Below are 23,230 nucleotides of genomic sequence, written 5' to 3' on the forward strand. Positions count from 1 at the left end.
AATATACGGGTTTTTTTAAGGATATATATTTTTTATTATTTAGTACAGAAAATTACATTTATCCAAAACCGTGTAATGCACATATTTTTAAAGATGTAATTTTTTTATTGTTTGGTATCTGAAATTACATTTATTCAACCCGTGTAATAAATGAGGTTTTTTAAAGACGTATTATTTTATTATTTGGTAAACAATATTACATTTATTAAACCCGTGTAATACACGTGGTTTTAAAGATACAACTCTTTTATTTGGTATACAAAATTACATTTATTCAACCCGTACAATATGGTTCTTATATATATAACTTTTTATTATTTAATATATAAAACTGTATTTATTCAACCCGTACAATAAATGAGGTTTTAAAGATATATTGTTTTATTATTTAGTATATACAATTTATTTATTCAACCCCGTGTATTATACGGGGTTATAACCTAGTGTAATACTATTATTAAAAGGGATGAGACACCAGAGAGTGACACGTGTACAAAAAGATTTTCGTTTATTAGTATAGGAAGATTTATTTATTTATTTAGTTATTTAATTAGATTATTTATTTATTTATTTATTTATTTATTTATTTATTTATTTATTTATATATACTTTTTAATTTTTTTTTATTATATCTATTCCAATGAATTGACACATTTGAGTATTTATTTAGCAGGAAAAACCCTAGCTGCCATCTTCAACCAACCTGCACCCAAAACCCTAACTACAACAACAATGAAGAAACCAAAATCCAAACAAGTACGTATACAGAGCCGCAACACCGAGGTTCAAGAAATCCAATTGCTAGAAAAATGGATCGAATTTGGAAAACCAGAATCCGGTTCAAATCCGTTATCTCTCCCTCCGCTTCCCGCCAAATCTCCGATCGGGCGAATTGATGAGAACACCTACTCACAGTACGCAGGGTGTACGAAGTTCCAGCAGCTTCCGATATCGAAGAATTTGAAAGATGGGTTGAGGCAAGCTGGTTATAAGAATATGACCAATATTCAGAGGGCTTCCTTGCCTCATTCGCTTTCTGGCCGGGATATACTTGGTGCCGCCAAAACTGGCTCTGGAAAAACCCTAGCTTTTATTATTCCTGTAAGTTTCTGTTTTTTTTTTTTTTTTTTTTTTTTAAGAATTAGTTTGAATATTATTATTATTATTATTATTATTATTATTATTGTTGTTGTATAAATTTTAGATTATTAGCATGACACTTATATGTATCCTTTGAGGTTTAGCATTTTGTGTGCCTATTAGATAGGGTGTGTACGGTTCAGTTATTAGCATTAACCGTAACAGAATTCGTCGGTTAATCGGTTCAGTTAATTTGTTGGATTTTGTTTCGGTTGATATTGGTTAATAACCAAATTAAACAAGGGCCCGCAATCTATGGATGTAGTTTTTAAAAGACTTAGTTTTGCTATTCAAAAAGGAGTAGCGGCGCAGCTTGTTGCCCGTTTACCTTCTATCTCGATGTAATTTTTGGTTGGAAATGGTTTTAAATTTGTATATAACAACAGGGGCTAAAATTTTTGCTTAGAAATACATGTAATGGAGATAAATACATGAAATAGACGTATAAATAATGGAGGTATAAATACCTGATATAGAGGTATAAATACATGAAATGGAGGTATAAATACATGAAATGAAAATATAAAACATGATATGGAGGCATAAAAGTTAGAAATATATGAAAATGTAAAAGGTGTAAGAATATGAAAGACTGAATGATCATTATTGAATGAGTAGGTTACAATATATAGGGATTACGAGTAACCCTAGAGACCTAACTAAGCCCGTGGGCTCATAGTCTAATAAAAGGTTCCGTTAATGTTGGTTAACCGATGGTACAAAAAATAACCAATAACTGACTTTCGGTTATTTCAGTTTGGTTTCGTTGGTTTTTAGTTCGGTTCCGGTTATCGGTTTGGTTATTGCACACCCCTATTAGCTGTAGCTGTTTAATTGTTGGTTCAATCTCTGCTTAATGTGGTATTGCTGTAGCTAATAACATGGTTGTAAAAATAGCTAGGCACTAGGTAGGGCAACGAGTAGCGATTAATCGGGAATAATAATTTTTCCAACTTATATATATACACACAAATTTACAAAATTTTATGTAATAAATGTATTAGTTGGATTGGATTAATAAGAGTATAACTTTTCAAATACTTTAAAGATTTTGACTAATTTTGAGTTTTTGACTGCAATTGACCGATTACTGATTTTAGGTTCGACTAGGTTTAATCGGTTAACTACCGGCCATAGTTATCAATAGCGAACAGCGGACGATAACTTGGTTTAAAAAAGCGCGAAGCGCTCCGAAGCGTTTTGGTTCCAAAAGCTTTAAGCGAAGCTTCAAGCGCGAAGCGAGAGCTTCACGTATACGAAGCGCTCCATATTATATATAATTATATATAATGTTAATTTTATATATATGTATAAAAAATAGCTATCCATATTATATATATGTATTTTATAATGTTAATTTTGTACTTTTATGCATAATTAAAAAGTTTATGGACCAAATGTAACTACTGAAGATAGAGGGGTTAAATGTTTAAATAGACAAACTATCTTTACACTTTTTAAGTAAAAAGTTAGAAGTTTTAGGGACTGAATGTAAACTAATGAAAGATAGAGGGGTTAAATGTTTAAAAACCTTAACTTATAAAAACCCTAAAAACCTAAAAGATATATACGCAGCCGTCAGCATCTCTTTTCTTCTTCTTCCCCCTTCTTCCTGGTTTCCGGCTGAAAGCAACTCCGTCGCCGGAATTTGTCGCTTAAAAAATGGCCCAAATATTAAAAAATGGCCCAAATAGTGATCTGATTGGCTGGAGCGTCGCTTCACAGCTTCAACGCTTCACCGCTTAAAGCTCGCTTCAGCTCGCTTCATGTAATGCAGCGCTTCAGAGCCAAAAAAGCGTTTTTCCGATCGCTTCATCGCCTCAAGCGCGCTTCAAGCGCGCTTTTTTAAACCAAGGACGATAACGACAAGCTTAGCTACCTATACGCTACGTGGCGATAGTGATGAAATATCGGGCACTATTTTATGTTTAACGACACATTAGAAGAAAATTTTAGAAATATTTTATGTGTATTATATCCAAAATTAGCTGTTTTATACGCTGTTTTTTATGTATGCTTAACAAAAAACCTAAAATCTTGCTATTTTATACCGCTATTTATTAAAGTAGAAAAAAAACCTAAAATCCCACTATTTGCCCACTATGTTGGCGCCAAAATCAAATAGCGACACATGAGTGCTACACAACGCAATTCGCTATAGCGCTCGCTACGAGCGCTATTAACAACTATGCTACTGGCGATTAATCCCAATTATTACAACACTGGCTACTAATGAAAATAGGTGGGGAATATATTTATGATCTATTAGATCTTGGTTTAAGAAGTTTATGTTTCTGTTGTTAGACCATTCTAAAACTGAAGTGTATATATTTTGGGTTGGGGTCGTTTAATAATGCATTGCATATTATATTGGCTAATTATAGGGACATTGATTGTGGTTTTCAGTGGTTATATACTTATATCAAGTGCTGTATTTAGGTTGTTATTGTATCCTTTTATAGTTGGTGCAATATGTTTAGAACTAGAGACTTGTTTCATTCATATATGTATTTCTTTGGGCTTTGTCGTTAATTCCAAAAAACTGAAGTGTTATGATACACAGGAAAGCATAATTTCTTAGGGTTACAAAAACTTGCCTTTTTGTAGGTTTTGGAGAAATTATACAAAGCTAGATGGGGTCTAGAGGATGGAGTAGGTAGCATTATCATGTCTCCAACTCGTGAGTTAGCAGACCAGCTATTCGGTGTACTGAAATCTGTCGGCAAGCATCACGGGTTCAGTGCAGGCCTTTTAATTGGTGGACACGAATACGACGAAGAGAAAGATCACGTGAATCGTATGAATATATTGATTTGTACACCTGGACGCCTTCTCAAGCACATGGACACAACCCCAAATTTTGATTGTTCACAACTACAGGTCATAATATATTTTTCACCTTTTTCTTTTTTTTTTTTTTTGATTTTTTTGTGCATGCTATGCTTTTTCAATCTTTTTTTTCTTCGATCTGCTTTTTTTTTTCTAGCTATTTTTTAATTTATTTTATCCAAATATACCTGTAATTGAACCGCTCTTTGGTTATTAGTTGAAATTAGCATCTAGTAAACAGAATACTAGCTCCGACATTCTTACCAGTTCACTGATTTGGGTACATACTCCATGCCAGTCAACAGGTTTTGGTACTTGATGAAGCTGATCGAATTCTCGATGCTGGTTTCAAGAAAGAAGTAAATGCAATAGTTTCGCAACTTCCGAAACATAGACAAACGTTACTTTTCTCCGCAACACAAACGAAATCAGTCAAAGATCTTGCGAGACTCAGTTTAAAAGACCCTGAATATATCGCCGTTGATGAAGAATCTATAGCCGCCACACCAAATCGTCTGCAACAAAAAGTCATACTCGTTCCTCTTGACCAAAAGCTTGACATGCTATGGAGTTTCATTAAAGCGCATTTGAATTCAAGAATTCTTGTTTTTCTTTCTACCTGCAAGCAGGTAACTTTTTTTAATTTTATTTTTCAGTTTTTTATTTTGTTTTTTTTTGTTTTTGTTTTGTAATTTGGAGCCTGTGACGCCTGTCTTGATAGGTGAGGTTTGTACACGAAGCGTTCAAGAAACTGCGTCCTGGGATCCCGTTAAAGTGCCTGCATGGAAGGATGAAACAAGTGAAAAGAATGTTTATATTGCAACAGTTTGTTGAACAAAGATCAGTTCTTTTTTCAACTGATGTGTCTTCAAGGGGCCTGGATTTCAACAAGGGGGTCGATTGGGTTGTTCAGGTGATCTACGGTTTTAATAGAAGTGGTAAAACGGGTGGGTCGGATAATAGTCATAACGTGTTCATGTTGAAACATGCTGTTTTTTGTATGGTTAATCCATTAATCAGTTCGTTATAATTGAGCAGACATATTGCAGTAACAATTTAAAGAAGTATACTTTGTACGACTCCTGGTCGCAATCTGTTCGACATGTTATGCGTTTAGCCACATTATTATATCCGACTCAAATCGTCCCATTCGCAAGTTAATGGCTCGAATATCTCACTTCTAATTTTCAGTCTTAACATGCACTGTTTTGGGGTATAAGTATGATTTTTTTTTCTTTTTTCAGGTGGATTGCCCTGATGATGTGGCGACTTACATACATAGAGTTGGCCGCACAGCCCGTTATGATTCTATAGGCCGGTCCGTCTTATTTCTCTTGCCTTCTGAGATGAAAATGCTCGAGAGATTACAAGAGAAAAAGATACCCGTCGAATTTGACAAGGTAATAACAATATGAGTAAATTACAAATTTATACCCAATTTCAACGCATGTCCTTTGCCCTTAAAATTGACGAGTTTTGTACTTATTGTTTCAAAACCTTGCACGGTGTGTCCTTTGGCCCTAACCCAGTTAATATTTTTTTGTTAAATCAGACTACACAAGGTTAATCAAGTTTATTTTTGTTTTATTATTGAAATATTTATAATTAAATTGGTAAAAAAAACTAAAATACCCTTCTGTGACTTGATTTAACAGAAAATTTTAACTGGGTTAGGGCCAAAGAACATAACGTGCAAGATTGTGAAACATAAAGTACAGATCCCATCAACTTTAAAGCCAAAGGACAGCGAGTAAAAATGGGTATAAACATAAAGGACAAAATTTGTAATTTACTCTAGTAATCATTATAATTTATATTATTTGTGTTGGCACTTGAAATTTTGTTGTATTTTTAATGTTGCAATATTAATGTGCTGCAGCCAAACACAAAGCGATTGCAATCTGTTTCCGGTTTATTAGCTGCTCTGCTAGCAAAGTACAAAGACCTGCAGCCTTTGGCCCAACGGGCCTTCAAAACATACGTGAAATCAATATACAAACAGAAAGATAAAGAAATTTTTGATGTGACAAAGCTTCCCATTGATGACTTTTCAGCTTCATTGGGTCTGCCTATGACTCCACAGCTCCGTTACCTCAACCGTAAAGATATTGACAAAAATACCCCTGGAGAGCCTGTTTCGGTTCCCCAAATTCCCGCAAAGAAAGATTTTATAAGACCAAAGCCAAGTAACGATTTACTCGAGGAATCAGACGACGAAGAGATACTTGATTTACTTCGTAGCAAGGAAACTACAGATGGCGATGACGCGAAAGCAATTGCAGCCGACAATTTGTATGTAAATTTGTAGATGAGTAAAATGCCATTTTCGATTTGGCTAATTTGGCGACTTTCATCCAAAGGATTGTTTTTCCGCATCTGGAGCCAAAAGGTTTGAAATCTTGCCATTTTCATCCGGATCGTTATTAAGTTAGCAAAAAAGACGAAAATACCCCTTAACGGAGAAAAATGGACGGGGTTAACGAGCCGGCTGAAAATGGCAAGATTTTAAACATTTTGGATCCAGATGCGAAAAAACAAACCTTTGGACGAAAGTCGCAAAGCTGACCAAACAACAGGGACGAAAATGACATTTTACTTTTTATAGATTGTTATTATATTCAAGTTGATGAAAATTAGTTTAGGTTCTACATTCCTCAAAGTATATCGGTTCAACAATTTGATACCTTTCAACTGTTTGTGTAGGCCTACAACTAGGGTTCTGAAGAAAAAGAAGTTGAAAATTAACGTTCATAGGCCTGTGGGGACCCGCGTTGTGTTTGATGAAGAAGGTAACACACTGCCACCGCTTGCAAGATTAGCTGACATCGGCACCACCGACTCCGGCCTTCTTGATAAACAAAAAGGTAATTGTAGATAGTATGGTGACAGTTTTGCGTCATAACTACAAATGGGTTGATCTAGGGATATATATGTATATTGCCTAGAATATATTTAATTGTGTTTTAAATTGTTATGTTTGGTGTTTTTCTATATAATACCATGTCAAAAGAATATAAAACATTATACCTAAAATTTAAAACACCATGCCTATATATAGACTTCTTACATTTGTACGAAAAATGTCCTTTTTACAGGAACCCTTACATATATATATATATATATATATATATATATATATAGGTAAAGGGTACTGTACAAATTCCCTTATCGTACATTACGTACGCTACAATCTCAGCTGTCAGATCATCTTCCCGCAATGAAAATTGCATGTTTTTTTTGTAATAATTTCGCATGTGATAAATTTGATGAAATAGCAGGTGTTTTTTTTAACAATTTCGCATGTGTTAATTCAATTTCGCATGTGATAATTTTGATGAAATAGAAGGTTGTTTTTTTGTAACAATTTCGCATGTGATAATTTTGATGAAATAGCATGTTTTTTTGTAACAATTTCGCATGTGGTAATTCAATTTCGCATGTGATAATTTTGATGAAATAGCATGTTGGTTTTTGTAACAATTTCGCATGTGGTAATTTTGAAGAAATCGCATGTTAAAAAACCTACATGCGAAATTGTTACAAAAAAACAACATGCGATTTTCAATGCGGGAAGATGATCTGACGGCTGAGATTGTAGCGTACGTAATGTACGATAAGCGCATTTGTACGTTAACCAGCCCCTATATATATATATATATATATGTTGTCTTACCTGTTTTTTTGTGTGATTTACTTTTGCAGTAATGGAGAGGTTTGCAGAATTGAGAGAAGAAATGAAAACACGCGACCAAGAGGACAAACTTCTAGATCGTAAAAGACGTAAAGAAAAGAGAATAAAGGAGAAAGAGAAGTATAAGAGAGCGAGAAACGAAGAAGAAGAGGATGATGACGAAGATGACTTTTCTGGGTCAGATAAAGACTCGAAGAAAGTCAAAGGATCAAAGGTGTATTTTGATAGTGATAGTGATGGTGATATGAAAGATAAGGCGGCAATAAAGACTGATGAAATCTCTTTAGCTGAACAAGAAGAACTTGCCCTAAAGTTGTTGAGTTCTATGCACTGATGAGCTTTCATCGGATCTAAGTGTTTTGGTCGACTGAATGTCCTAAATTTTGTTAGTTGTTTTACCGACGATACAAGTAACTTAATGAAATTATTTTGCTTCTATATTAAAACAATTTGTGTATGCTGTAAAATGCGTGAGTGCTTTTAGATTGAGTTGGATAATGGGTGGGTTGGGTAATAGATCAAAACCAAATTGTTTGGTTAGGGTTGAAACCGGGCTAAAAATGAAACATTGGCATATTAGCCATCATTGGACCCAAACTAACAGAAAACGCTGTTAGTCTACGGTCGTCGGAAAACCGTTTTTGGCCAGAAAAAGGTTTGTAAATGTCCGATCTAAGGTTACAAAGAGGTTTGGGACGAGAATGTTAAGTTTTTCGGCCAAAAAGTTGAGTTTTCCGGCCACAAAGAAGTTTTCCGGCCATAAAGAAGTTTTCCGGCGACGGGGCTTTTACTAGAAAAAGGTTCCTAAAGGTCTGTAATAAGGTTACAAAGAGGGTTGAGACGAAAATGTTGAGTTTTCCGGCCAAAAATGAGTTTTCTGGCCAAATAACGTTTTTCCGGCGACCGGAGACTAACGGCATTAGGGTTCTGTTAGTCAGGGTTCATTGGAGGCCAATATGTTAATAGTTGGGACTACCAGTGATTATTTTTTAAGTTGAGAATGTTGGCGGCCAACGACAAATAGTTTGGATAATTAAAATCCAATATTCCGTCTTTTTATACATAGTTGTTACTTTGTTACATATGATTATGGTGATAAATAATAATCTCTTTCTAGTAAAATAATTTTGTAGGTTGTGTACATTAAAATTTACATTTTGCCCTACTTTGTGACCGTTTGTTTGTAAAAATACTTATGTGAAAATAATTGAAAAACAAAATTGAACAATTGTACTGAAGATTACTCCTCATTATCTTTTATCCTTTCTGATCAAACATTCAAACTACAATAGAACCATGTCATAGTGAAAAAAATTCATGCATATTCAGCATTCGATTCCTTGTTTTACAACCATGGTGAAAATAAATATAGAATTTCATGCATATAAAAGCTCCAAAGTTCACATTTCATCTTTTTTCAATATTGTTGAATGTATGATACGAACTTGTGGGTTAACCCATATGTTCATGTTCTGGGCAGCTCCAGCCGGGTATTTGAGATTTTGACCCATTATATTATTAGTGAGAACAAGTATTGGGCTTGGGCTCCTTATAAGATGTCAAATACCCATTTCCACTAATAATGGTCAAATACCCGGTTGGAGTTGCCCAGAACATGGGTCAACCCACATGTTCGTATCAATGTAGTTATCAAATAGTAATACTAATCCCACTTTATTTTCTTTTTCTTTTTAAATTGTGATTTTCATCTAGTTTTGTGCCACGCATAGCCAAGGACGAGCTAGCCAGGGAGGTTCCATTGTTCCAATGGCTTTTTTTGTCTGTCAGAAGGTGAATCTTTTGACTCAAGGGTGATAAACTTTGTTGCAAAACATTTGACTTGAGCATAATCGACTTTATTGCAAAACATGCATGTATCATAAGAGTATCTCTAGTGATGAAACCTACAAACATCATCAGACTTTTTCCAAGCAATGATGTCATTCCACAAACAATTGTGCATTTTCCACAATCCACATTATCACCAACTTTTACATTAAAAAGAAAACCAACCCAACCTGGTTGTAGTCGTACTTCACCACGTTTACCACCATCGAAAAAACACCCCACAGGGCCACAGATGAGGTCATGCAAGGCAGCGTTTGTGGAGAATCCATTGTTGATTCCATGTGTGTAGAGATGGATGTTTGACCCATTTACCTACAAATGAGTTTATTTGGGTTGTCTTTTATCTCAGAAACAAGTGAGGTGGTTAAACTAAAAGTTTCGCTAAAAATTACCCGCCTTCTTGCAAATCGGTGTTTGGGATTGAGTTTGGAAACGACTTTTTAGCTTTTTGAAAAAAACCAATAGGCTTTTCCAAACCACTTATTGACTACAAGTTAATAAGCCATTTCCACCTCAATCCCAAACACCCCTTTCATGTTTAAACAACAATTACCCGCATTCTTGCTAGATTAGAACTACACGCAAAATATATAAAAAAACAATCATTTTCAAAGCACCAAGCTTCCAATATTCTCAACAAAACATCTTCAAACAAACAAACAGAAAATCAAGAAAATAATAATAGTAATAATAATAAATTTGTCGACAGTAGGTTCCCTTGTTTAGCATATTATCAAACACTATACTACAGACCCACTTTGTCACAACTCTCCACATCACTGCAAAAAATACAAATCCAGATCACTCTTCAACTACTAAAATATAAACTTTACAAAAAACGAAATTAAAAAAAAAAATCATAGTAGGCTTACCTGCTGTGGTTGTTGTTGATAACCACCATACCCGCCTGCTCCTGCATAGACTCCATAATAAGCATTTGGATCTTGAGCTGGTGGAGCATACCCATATCCCTGTCCGTAACCATAATAACCACCACCGCCTCCACCTCCATACTGGGCTTGCTCAGGCTGCCCCTAAAAACAAATCCAAGATTCAAATACAGAACCGTCGATATTTTGAGAATATATTGTAACCTCACTGGAAATACAAAATAGAAGAGGTTAAACTAAAACCTGTTTGCTTGAGGGACTACGACCCCACGAAAGGCGGACATTCTGGCCTCCTAACTCGGTCCCGTTTAGATGTGCCAACGCTTGTTCTGCACTTTGCCTAAAACACAAGATGCCACAAAATGGTAAGTACAACAAACAAAAAAGAATTGAAAACAACTTTGGTGGCTTACCTGGTAGCAAACTGAACAAAGCCGCAACGTTTACCCATGGGTATCTTCACATGAATTAGTTCACCAAACTGGCCAAACACCTGCCTCAAGGCTTCATCGGAAACACTTGGATCCAGCCCTCCAACAAATATCTGCAATCATAAATTGTTAAACAATGTGGGATTAAATTTGTGAAATTAGCGAAAGATAAACACAGAAACACCCACAGTTGTATTGTTCGGATCACTCTCTCCCTGACTTCCTTCAGCACTCTGGTAAGGAGCTGCACAAGTTCAAATGTCAGAAAAGAAAATAACTTTTAATAACCGTTTAAGAAAAACCAAGAATATACAGCCATACGAAACGTGAGCATAATACTAGTAAAAATATTTATGTCACACGCAAGACAGTATTGAATACTATGACCAAACCAAGTTGCTTGAACCAATATAAACTTAATAGCACTAACTTGGGTAGGAAGCAATACCTGCACTCCAGCTTCTGATAGAACTATACAATTGTGCATACTAAACCATAACACATACACTAGTACAACCAAAATTTTATTTAAAAAAAAAAACACGTTATCTTAGAGGACAACTGACATTACAAGGAGCATGTCCAAGTTAGCTTTAAGAGATGAAGATAACTGACTTTACAAGGGGCATGTCCAAGTTAGCTTTAAGAGATGAAGATAGTCAACAAAAAAACTGCAAGCCATACACTTGAAAACAAAAGTTCGAGCACAAACTTAACTATCCTACATCAGTAATCTCCACAAACATACAATTTGAAAGAACGCATGATCATTAATTCATGACATTATTTAAAAAGGAACTTCCACAGCCACAAGACAAAACATAAGCTAGTATTATCCACTAACATACCATTTGGAAAAAAAAAAGTACTCTGACAAACAAGACGTACACAGAACCAACTTGTTTCTACAAAATTATTGTGGTCTATGATTGATCAAGAGTAAATGAAAAACAAAACGTGTCATCCAAACTCAACTGATGGGTAACATAGTGAATTCCTATCAAGCCACCAAAAACAATGAACTGAAAATGACAAGGAAAGTAATCCATGGTACTCAAAGAAGATCTTTAGATGCTTTTAGACTTGATAAACAGATATATACGACGGAAAAAAGGAAGTGCCATTACCAAATACTGAATATAACATACTGTGAGAAAAAAATATTTGGTTCTAAGAACTGTAAAAACAGCAGATAGAGTGGAAAGAAACGCAACTATAGAGAGAATCAAAGCAGTTTACTTAATACTGGTTACCAAATAACAAAAAGTACTTAGAAGGAAAAAAGGAAGGGAAATGAAAGCTAAGGTGAATGTAGAAAACGGAACGGAAAAAAAGAACTGTAATAAGGAAAGAAGCCCATTACATAAACATAACCACTGACCTAAACAAGCCCACTGCAATAAAGTGGAATCATTTCGGCTGAAATCGGTTCCAGGCACCCAAAAATGAGAGCCTCTCTGGGTCCTGCTTTTGAGACAACATTAGCTTTTATAAGTCTTTTGCATACCATTTTACATAATTAAAAGCGCTCACTTGTCCAGAAATGTAACTAGGTACCAGAATGAAATTGACTAAATTTATGGTATCCTTAAAGAATGAGTGTCGCAATATCTAGATCCAAAACAGATAGAAACAAAAACTAAACCAGATCTATCTAAATATGCTAGAGAGTCCAGAAACAATAAGGTATTCCATTCAACAAAAGCAATCATTTGATGGTAGTTTCATATAAGTATCACAACGTTAAAGAAGCTTATAAACATACCTTTTTGCATGCCACCTCCTGCACCTGTCTTGGTAGCAGCAGGACCGATTCTCATCGGCCTAGAAGAACAAAGAACACCATTCATTTCAGACATGGCACGAATTTGTTCACTCTCGTCTCCAAATCTAACAAAACCGTATCCCTTAGTTCGTCCGGTTGTTCTATCAGTGACAACTTTTGCTCCTTTGACAGATGAATAAACATTTTTGAAAGTTTCTTGCAGTATGTAATCTGAAACATCTGCAGCAAGATCACCAACAAATATTGTGTAATCAGGGGTATCATCATTACGTTTCTCCCCTGCACCAAGTGTAGCCCAGTTGAGCCTGAAATTCTGTTCAGTAGATGGCATTAGGGTTCCATTGTAGGTCTGCAATGCGTTTTCTGCACCTGCACGGCTCCTGAACTCGATAAAACCATATCCCTCTGGTTGTCCAGTTTGCTTGTTTCTAATTATTTTCACTGAAACTACCTGAAAACAAACCATGTTAAAACTTAAGAACTCGTATCTTTAAGGGCTTAAACAAGACAACATAACGATAAATTACAAAAAACAAGCCTAACTTAGTGAGTATCATTCAAAAGTAACAGGATTTGAACATACTGCAATCTTTTACTGCATCAATTCAATTATGTAAAAACCACACAGTATTACTTGCAATATAAGCCAAAAACACACTTATATAGCACACATAGCATTCAAAGTAGGAAGGAGATCAGTACCACACCGAAAATGAATGAAAGTATAACCCGTATAACCGACCAGTTTAGCACCAAGTGTTGTCGATGCTGGTATCATTGAAAATACAGAAACCAAAAACATGGAAAACGATTACCAGTACCGATGGTGTTCGGTGAATATCGGTGAAAAAGGTTCATCCCTACATAGCGGTGTAATAAACATCTAGATCACAGTGATTCATTGGTTAGCATTTATGGTTTACCAATTAGTTCTCATCTAGTTGGACCTAAAATCGATAGTCAGTCAAAAGCGATCATAATTCATCAACTTTTAGTCAAAATCTATTAAGCATTTGAAAATATTTACTTATCAAGCTAATCCGATTAATAATTTTAAAATTTTATATATATATTTTTTAAAATTTGTGTATATATTTAAGTTCGAAAAATTATATGTAAAACAAAGCTTTCAAATCACGAATACCGAATTCATCAAACAAAAACTAATTATACCTCTCCAGTATTGTAAAAACAATTAGTAATATAAGTCTCATCCATCCAATACTGCAAATCACCAATCCAAAGCGACCGAATCTCATCCGAACTAGCCGGAGCACCACCATACTGTTGCTGCTGAGCCGCCTGCATCATCTGCTGCGCCTGTTGCTGTTGCTGGGCCCACATATGCGGCGGCAGCGGCTGTTGATAGCTCTGCTGCTGTTGTTGAGGCGGTGGAGGCATCATCCACTGCTGCTGCGGCGGCGGTTGCTGGTAGTTCTGTTGCTGTTGCGGCGGCGGCTGCATCGGCGCCATCGGTGGAACCATACCGTTTCCTGGTTGCATCATGATAGGGATCGGAATTGGTGTGTGCGAACGATGATTGATAGAAACCCTAAGGGAATTTGAAGATTTTTGAGATTAGGGTTTGATTGATATGAACCCTAGATGGTGCGTGTCAACCCTAGTTCCAGATAGGGTTGATTTTTTAGCGAGAAGATATTTTTGTGTGAGCTGACTGTTTTTTATAGGGTTTGATGATAGTGTTTGGGCCGATTGTTGTGGGCTGATAAAAAGAACGTAGAAAGCCCATTAAGTCGTGTTGGCTTAAATGAAACTTTATTGGATTGTAAATATTTATTTCGTTGTTGCTAACGACCGGCCCTGGCCCTATGGATGTTGACAAAACCGGTGATTGGTTTACCCGAATTTAAAAACTACTTCATTTCGGTTATTAAAACATGAGTTAATTGCTCGGATGGTCCCTGTGGTTTGCTCAGTTGTTACTCGGGTAGTCCCCTAACTAGATGGTGGTTATTTTTTCCAGTTAAGTTGATGAGAAATGACTATATTACCCTCCCCACCCACCCACTCTCTTCTCCAATTAATTCTTCTAGAAAACCACCACAGCTCCTCCATAACATCCACCTTCACCGCTGCTTCACCGCCTGTCACCACCATCTTCCCCACCTCTCCTTCCACCACCACTTCACCGTTGCCCCCTTCTCCGCCGACGAACACACTCCGGCCGCCGGCCCCTTTTTCGCCCAATATCGGGTGCATCCAATCTAATAGATTCAAGTAGTAATCATCTTGAATATCGGGTGCATCCAATGTCCTTTCCGAAGTCTAGAACCAAACAACAACACATTTTAGGACTTTAAAAATAACACAAATTTGAATTTAATCACAAACAGATGTTTTAAATAATCACATGGGGGATGTGTCTACGGGCTTTTACTGGCTTCGCCAGTTGCACCGAAGACCGCTCGTTTGGAAACGCATCTGTTGGTGTCGGAGGCTTGTTCCTGAAAGCTAGAATCCTGGTTCTGTTCATGTTGAGGTTGTCCGCCAACTACTTCCTGTACGCTTCCTTCCTTGGTGGGCTCGCAATCGGACAAATTATACGCGTTCAGTCATCAACAACTGAATAAATTAAGCAACAATTTCAACAATTGAACAAATTAGCATTACGATTGCATCATAATTGATGACTGAATGCATATAAACAATTAAATTAGAAGAGGTGGCGGCCGGAGGTGTTCGTCAGCGGAGAAGGGGGCGGCGCCGGAGGCTTTCTGATATGATAGGTTTCTCGTTTTCCAGTGATGGGGAAGGAGAGGCGGGGAAGATGCTGGTGGCAGGCAGTGAAGCGGCAGTGAAGGTGGATGTTATGGAGGAGTTGTGGTGGTTTTCTAGAAAAATTAACTAGAGAAGAGAGTAGGTGGGTGGGGAGGGTAATATAGTCTTTCTCATCAACTTAACTGGGAAAATTAACCACCATCTAGTCAGGGACTACCGAGTAACAACTGAGCAAACCACAGGGAGCATGCATGCTATTTCCAAAAGACGGGGACTAAACGTGAAAAAACGTGAAACCACAGGGACCATCCGGGTAATTAACTCTTAAAACATTGATATAATAAAAAAAAAGTCTTCATAAATGGTCACAAGCATTGCCTTTCTTCCCTCTCTTTTACGACACAAAACACCCCAAAAACATGTGTTGTGATAGTTATGAAACAATTGTATTTTTTTAATTTAAAAAGTAGAGAAACGTCTTCTAATCTAAACAACATGTTGTCTTTAACAAAAGTAGTTAGTTGAATTTCTATACTATGTCTTTCTAAACTTTATGTTTCTTGGACGAAATTGCAATTGGAGGTTCTCACGATAGCGCTACTTTTCACTTTGCTTTTTAATACAACACATCACCATTATAATACACAAGTATGGCTTATTATTGTTAGGAACAAACCATTTGGTAATTCTTTTCGATCCCAGCCCGCTTTTTCCCTACTAACTAATTACATATACCTACTTCTTTAATTGATGGTTACACGCTCAACAATTGCATATACCTACTTCTTTAATTGATGGTGGTGTGCGTTAGGTGTGATATGATTTTATTAATATTTTAAGCCCATTTTACGCATTAGTCAAGTTTTAAATTTATAAAACACGATATTATACTAAAACTAAACACACACTTGGGCAAGTGCACTCATCGTGAGCGTAATATAGTGTTGGTAAGATATCGAGGTCGTCCAAAGACACAAGAGCTTTTAATACCGGTTTATCCTCAACGTCCAATCAATCTAAATTTTTGAGAAAAGTTTTGAAACATGAAAATAAAACTAAAAATGAAAAGACAAATAAAAGAAAAACAGATAGACAAGGTAGAATCACTTGGATCCAACTCGTCTTTAAAGTATTCTTTGATGATTTTCGCACTTTCAGACTTTTTAAGAGATTCTCTTAGTTATAGTAGTAGGCCCCTCTTTTGAAGGTGACGTTACCCTCAACCCAGTGGTTTGAGTCAGCAGGGATACAATCCCAAAGGGTCGGAATATTGAAAGACAATTAAGTTAGTTATTAATGCGAAAAGTGGTAGGCCCCTCTTTTGAAGGTGACGTTACCCTCGGGTAAGTGGTTTGAGTCAGTAAGGATACAATCCCAAGAAGCCGGTTTAAAGCAGTGTTGTAAAAGTCGCTAGGCGGTCCCTAGTCGGCCGACTGGGGAGTTGGGAGTAACCGGAGTACTCGGAGAGTACTCGGGGAGTACGCGGACATGGTAAATATAAAGAAAATTAATTGTTATATTATTTATGTGTTAAAATAAGCATAATTCATGTGAACTAAGTATAATTTAAAATGAAACATGTTTAAAGTTCAAATATTCTGAATACAAGTCCGACTAGTCTGAGCACAAGGCCGAGTAGTCCGAGTACAAGGCCGAGTAGGCCGATTTTGACCGATTAAAAGTCAACAAACCACGTTGACCGCCTAGACCGACTTGGCCGACTACGTCCGACTAGGTGCCGACTAGGCCGACTAGGCACCGAGTACTCCCGAGTAATCCCGAGGCCGACTAATTGAGACCGCCTAGGAGGAAGTCGCCTCGGAGGGGGTCCGAGGACCGAGTACTCGGCCGAGTAATCCGACTTTTACAACACTGGTTTAAAGTATTAATAGTAGTTTACATATGAGGGGTTCAAGCTATCCGCACCCCCGCCATCCAATACCATTGGGCATTGAAGGAGGTCCTAGTAAGCTTGAACCAGGTCCTCGCAGGATCTATACACTGAACGAGACAAGAACTTTACCAAACCATCCCCCTAACCCCTTTACAGGTAGTTAACGCACTTTATATAGACCGTAAAGACACGAATGATGACATCGTTGACTTTATATAGACAGTAAAGTAACCTCAATACATCATGAAGAAATGGTAAAGAAAATTCACCTTCAACATAAGAAACTAGTTATTAAGGTCATTAATACAAACCATATTAAAAAGTGCCGAAAGATTAAAAATCAAAAGTAATACATAAAAGACTTGTTTTCACCAAGTGATGTAAAAGGCTTAGCCAAACATGGCCTTTGATTGGCAAGAACTCTTACGATCAATCTTGGATCCCGAGACTACTACACACACTCTAAAGATGGATGATGGATGATGGTGGTGGGTGTTGGTGTTGTAGTGGTGGTGGAGTGGTGGCAAAGTGGGAAAGTAGTGGTTTGCCAAGGGATGCCTTTCAAGTGAACCGGGCACCCTCTTTATAGCCAGAACAGAGCCCTGGCCACGGCCCCGTGTCCAGCTAACACGGCTTATGGCCATCCTTTTCTCTTTCTTCATTAATTGCAAGTGTCAGCAGAGGGCCCCACACGACCCAATGTCTTCTGGGCACGACCCTGTGGTCAACTCTTTGCTGTACTATCAAGATTCTGCGTATCTTAAAGTTGACCACGCCCCGTGTTGATGTCACACCCTAACTGATGGCGGAAACATCGGGGCGCGACACTAAGCGGTTCAGATTGTTCAAAAGTTTCCACAACACTAAATGTGTCAATATAGATTAATCAAGATTCATATCATATTGTCTAAAACGTCAACCACACATCAAAGTATCAAGTAAATAACATTAAACATTGTTCAATTTCTCAAATTAACTAGGAGAGTTTCTAAGCGTCATCCTAGCTTGTTTCTTGGATCCGGCATCCTATCAGCCTGCAACATGTATTAAAATAATGTCAATACAATAATGTACTGGCGAGTATACAAGTTTGAGTATATAGTATCATAATAGTTTAAAAGACTCATATCCATCATGTAAACAAATAAAAGTTTTAGCCATGCTAGTTTACGCAGTCCGAGTGATAGCCCAAGTATCCTAATGCTTTACCACTTTCCCAACTCTCAAGGAAAGTAAAATAGACTCCTCCTAACAATACACCTGGGAATAATGGGGAGGTGCATTACTCCTATAGCGCTACAATTGTTAAGGCGGAACTACACACAAGGATTAAACGTTCACATAGCATAAAGTATCAAGAATCAAGAATCCAAAAGTATCAAGTTTCACATTTACAGATGATAGAGTATGATTTCAAACATGTTTCAAGTATCAAGTTTATAGAATACATGTTGCATCCCAAAAGTTTAAAACGAAAAAGGATCGAGTATACTCACAGTGGGTGCTAAGTATCGACACCTACTATTGGATTGAAGGGAGCGCTGGAGTTAGCCTGATTATGGTTTAACAGGTAAGCGTCGAACAGAGTATCGAAAAGTGCAAAGTGTCGGACCAGGTCCCTGATCGGATGGCCATCCGGACGGATGGTCATCCAGTCGGATGACCTGTTAGATTCAGACGGACCACCATCCGATAGGATGGTCATCCGAACGGATGACCATTCGATCGAATGGTCATTCGATCAAAGGTGTCTTTCCAAAAAGTTCAAACTTTTGAAGTTTTCGTTGTAGTATAAATCCAAGTCGTTCGATCGGATGGTCATCCGATCGGATGACCGTTCGGCCGAATGACTGTTCGAGTGTAAGTTCCAAAATTTTTTAGTTTTGTTTCAAAAAGTTTTAAGTGTAAAAGTTTACTGAGATAACCCACCTGGTCGGACGGTCATTCAATCCGACGGTCGTCCGATCGGATGGTCGTTAATCCTTTGTGTTCTTGTTTCTTTGAAGCGTTTGTAAAATTTCCAAGTTCGAGTTTAACGAAAGTGACGTGGTAACGTATCAAGACAACGGGAACCCATCTAAAGTTCAGCTCGTCTGATCGGAGGGGAATCACCCAGTTCGATCGGACGGTTGTTCTTGGCTAGGTTTCATCTCGACCCGTAATCCGGTCATCTTCTCCGGTGGAATTCTGTTATCAAGCCGACTCCATGCTAAGGAACAAGTCCCAAGCCTGTTTTTGATCCAGATTCCACCGTTTGAGTAAAAGTTTAAGAAAGTTTGAAAAAAGTAAGAAATTAACCGAAAACATCTGGGTTTTGTAAAGATTCATGGTAAAATATGTAGAAATATCCTAGATCTGAGCTAAAACTTGACGAAAATGACATCACACAGCTGGTTGTACAAACCGCCATGATGATGTCATCTTCAAGAGCTCGAATCTTAGTGATTTCACGGTGAAAAGTGTGATTTTGATGAAGAATCATGTGAGGAAAAGTGTATAGATGAAAGTTGTACAAGAATCAAGTGGAAAACTTACAAGAATCGCTGGAAAATGGAAGAAAAGTGCCTTAGAACGGAGTGTGTGTGTGTCTGGTCGGAGGAGTCTGTCACATCAGTGAAGAATGATGTAACAGCTTGTATTTATAGTGCCAGAGGTAAGAAAGGCGGTGCAAGGAAGCTGGGTCGGATGACCGTTCGGTCGGATGGTCATCCGATCGGATGTCCATTCGGACAGTCGAATCCGTTCAGCTACTTTTCCGCCTTTGGTCCGTTTTGCGAGCTAGATTAAGTGTTGCGTTGCGTGTTATTTGTCACACCCCAACCGATGGCGGAAACATCGGGGTGCGAGCACTAAGCGCTCAGATTGCTCATGAGATTCCATAACACTAGATATTTCAATAGTAATTAAATAGATTTCATGATATAGAATGTCTAATGTCAAAACAAGTACCATCAAAATTACATCACCAAATAAATTTGTTCAAAAGTCTAGATTATTTAAGCGACGTTTCTAGGCATCTCCTAGCTTGATTTCCATGTGTTCCATAGCAACCTATCAGCCTGCAACATGTATTAAAATATCAATACAAAAGTATTGGCGAGTATACAAGTTTGAATAATAGCATAACAGATTAAAACAACTCATATCCACAATGTAAGTAATAAAATAGTTTCAGCCGTGCTAGTGTCGCAGTCCACACAGTGATAGCCCAAGTATCCCGATGCTTTAGTGTTTACCCAAGACTCAAGGTAAACTAGAATCCTCCTAACAATACCCCCTTAGAATAATGGGAGAGATGCACCTCCTATAGCGCTACTATTGTTAAGGCGAAACTACACACTCTGGATTAAACGTCACATAGCACAAAGAATCAAGAATCACCAGTTTCACATACATATAGGATAGAGTTTAGATTCAAAAGCATCAACTTTCGAAGTTTATAGAATACATGTTACATCCCAAAATCGAGTATACTCATAGTGATTGCTTAATAGTATAGACTGTTATTGGATCAAAGGGAGCTCTTTTAGAATTAGCCTGATTAGATTACAACAGATAAGAGTCGGGTAGAATAACGAGATTGCGCAAAGTGTCGGATCAGTCACTGAATCGGATGGCTGTCCGATCGGATGGCTATCCGATCGGATTGCCACTCGATCGGGTGACTTAGTGCAAGTGGAACGGGTGGCTGTCCGATCGGGTGGCCACTCTATCCAAGTGTTCAAGTTTCAAATTGATTAAGTGCTTTGGTTACCTCGATCGGATGGTTATCCGATCGGGTTGTCACTCGATCGGGATTCCCAAAGTTCCAAGTCTCTGAAAAGAGTTCTAAGTGTTGAAAAGTTTCAAAGTCTCAAGTATTTAAGTTTGCTAGACAACTGTTACCCGATCGGGTGGTTGTTCGATCGGATGGTCATCCGATCGGGTTGTCACTCGATCGAGTGACCATTGTCCCGTTTGTAATTTGTAAAATTTCTAAGTTTCTAGACTAACGATGACGACACGAGACGTATTAAGACAATGGTAAACTCGTCGTCTTATAGCCATTCTGATCGGATGGGAATCACCCCTGCCCGGACAGTTGTCTGCTTACGACAGCTCATGTCGGAATCCGTTCCATGGTCATCTTTTCCGGCAATAATCTGTTTCCAAACCTACTCTAGACTACCCATCAAGCCTACAGTCTGTTTATACCCGGATTTCACTGTTTAAAATGGAAGATTGAAGAAGAGATGAAGAAAATTTAAGTTCTTATTATGAAAATCTTAGATCTAGCTTAGATTTGATGCAAAACACATGAAATTCCTTAGATCCGAGCTAGATCTTGCCAGGAATGACATCATCAGTGTGACAACTCAAATTTCCAAGATTTCTATTTCGCATTTATTGCACGTTCTTGTATGGTTTAGCTGTTTATTTGCACAATTAATAGCTATGAAATTGTATACATTTTGATGCGATGAATCGTATTGTGTGATTGTGCATGGTTGTTTGTTTATTGTGAAAGACTTGGTAAATATATGAACTTGGTGGTGAAACTAGGAAATGGTTATGAGATGGTGTGCATGTGCAAAATATAATACTTAGGGAGGTAGAGGGTAATTAGTGAAATCCTAGATACTTAACCCTAATCCTCTTTTCACTAATCATTTTGCACACAAAACCAAAACACGTACTTGCAATTCTCTAATCCCCTAGCAATCATCATCACCACCATTATTGGCACAAGGCATTCATCACTTTCGATTTCCACATTTCTCTAGAATCAACACAAGGTAAATGATTGTTGTTTATTGATTTCCTGATTGTATCAATTCTTGGTGATTAGAATACTTGCAAACCCTAGCTTTGATTTGATGGTTCTGTACTTTAATTTGATTATGATTATTGTGATTATGATGATGTACTAATTGTATAATCGATCCTCTTGATGATATTGATACATGATATGAAGAAATAATGATTGTTATGTTGATGCTGCAATGAGAAAATGTATAATTAGGGTTTTCATTCGTATGAAAAACAATAAAACATAACTGATACAATCGTGATAAGGTGAACAATCATATGTTTAATTATTTGTCTGAGGTTTGCGAATGATCATAGCCTGAGTTTTGATATACGCTATAGTCCGAGGTTTATGCATAAATCACATAACCCGAGTTTAAATGATGAACATAGTCCGAGTTTGGGTAATGATATGAGAGTCCGAGTTTGTTTCAAGTAGCCATGAGGTCCGAAGATTAAAAAGCTATGCTTGTCCGACTATGTTTAAGTGTTAAGTGATCCGAGTTTGTTGATCACTCCATGTCCGAGTTTGATAAGAAAAGGCAAAGGTCCGAGTTTAGATGATGAGTAATGTCCGATTTTTATAAGAATATGGGCTGCCCGACTTTTATATGTGCATAGGGGGGGGGGAGAATCCGAATTTGTATATGTTAAGGGTAGTCCGAGTTTAAAGGGGGGACCCCTTGTCCGAGTTTGTGGCCATGTTTCCCCTTTGTCCGAGTTTAAGCAAGGAAGACCCCCACACACATGGTCCGAGTTTAGAAGGCCCATGTCCGAGTTTCATTGTGTGGGGGTTAAGTCCGACCTTCTTTGATGATGGTGCATACCCAAGCTTTTTGGCCACCTATGCATAGTCCAAGTTTGTGGTATACTAGTTCAACCCTCATGCTTGATCACCATTGGTCCGAATTTCTTGGTTGGGAACTGTTGCCTGATCTTTTAGTTGTGTTGTTGTTTCCGACTTTTATGATTTGAGAATAGTGTTACCTTGATTACATATTAATAGTCCGAATTTCTTCGCAGTGATATTTTGTGTAACTATTGTTGATGCTATTATAGGTTGAGATACTTATAATGGTTACAAAACCCTGTATACTGTATGAAACAATAATTGCATGCTACTGTGTGATAGGGTTCGGTGAGTTACTGTTTGAGCATCAAGAACCTGTAAATCCTAATTGAATGTAAACGCTT

At 37.4% G+C, this 23,230-nt stretch overlaps 2 protein-coding genes across 3 annotated transcripts; one reads left to right on the forward strand and one right to left on the reverse strand.

Moving 5' to 3' along the window:
* Window positions 1–659: 659 nt before the first annotated feature.
* On the forward strand, window positions 660–8,117 carry LOC110890209 (DEAD-box ATP-dependent RNA helicase 32). Its single transcript, XM_022137798.2, has 8 exons — window positions 660–1,101; window positions 3,748–4,020; window positions 4,275–4,598; window positions 4,691–4,882; window positions 5,214–5,369; window positions 5,849–6,261; window positions 6,673–6,833; window positions 7,672–8,117. Exons 1-8 carry the CDS (start codon window positions 733–735, stop codon window positions 7,992–7,994), a joined length of 2,211 nt encoding a protein of 736 aa, XP_021993490.1. The 5' UTR covers window positions 660–732; the 3' UTR covers window positions 7,995–8,117.
* Window positions 8,118–10,095: 1,978 nt separating this feature from the next.
* On the reverse strand, window positions 10,096–14,282 carry LOC110890210 (polyadenylate-binding protein RBP45). 2 transcript variants are annotated; one of them, XM_022137800.2, is made up of 7 exons: window positions 13,789–14,282; window positions 12,595–13,066; window positions 11,018–11,073; window positions 10,812–10,942; window positions 10,642–10,738; window positions 10,381–10,536; window positions 10,096–10,287 (listed from the first exon to the last, which is right to left on the reverse strand). In XM_022137800.2, the coding sequence occupies exons 1-7, from the start codon at window positions 14,119–14,121 to the stop codon at window positions 10,285–10,287; spliced, it is 1,248 nt and encodes a 415-aa protein (XP_021993492.1). In that variant the 5' UTR covers window positions 14,122–14,282; the 3' UTR covers window positions 10,096–10,284. The 2 variants fall into 2 exon arrangements, with proteins under 2 accessions (XP_021993492.1, XP_021993491.1); XM_022137799.2 differs by having other exon boundaries at window positions 10,381–10,542; window positions 13,789–14,281.
* Window positions 14,283–23,230: the final 8,948 nt, after the last annotated feature.

This window comes from Helianthus annuus, chromosome 11, assembly GCF_002127325.2.
Source record: "Helianthus annuus cultivar XRQ/B chromosome 11, HanXRQr2.0-SUNRISE, whole genome shotgun sequence".
NCBI classification, from domain to species: Eukaryota; Viridiplantae; Streptophyta; class Magnoliopsida; order Asterales; family Asteraceae; genus Helianthus; species Helianthus annuus.

What these genes read in the sequence shown, in the direction of transcription:
- LOC110890209 (XM_022137798.2), top strand. Translation starts at nt 733, where the DNA reads ATGAAGAAACCAAAATCCAAACAAGTACGTATACAGAGCCGCAACACC. An exon ending in TTCTTTCTACCTGCAAGCAG is followed by an intron (nt 4,599 to 4,690) that starts GTAACTTTTTTT and finishes CTGTCTTGATAG; the next exon opens with GTGAGGTTTGTACACGAAGC. An exon ending in GCAATTGCAGCCGACAATTT is followed by an intron (nt 6,262 to 6,672) that starts GTATGTAAATTT and finishes CTGTTTGTGTAG; the next exon opens with GCCTACAACTAGGGTTCTGA.
- LOC110890210 (XM_022137799.2), bottom strand. Translation starts at nt 14,121, where the DNA reads ATGATGCAACCAGGAAACGGTATGGTTCCACCGATGGCGCCGATGCAG. An exon ending in AGGAGGTGGCATGCAAAAAG is followed by an intron (nt 11,074 to 12,594) that starts GTATGTTTATAA and finishes GAACTTGTGCAG; the next exon opens with CTCCTTACCAGAGTGCTGAA. An exon ending in GTGATCCGAACAATACAACT is followed by an intron (nt 10,943 to 11,017) that starts GTGGGTGTTTCT and finishes TTATGATTGCAG; the next exon opens with ATATTTGTTGGAGGGCTGGA.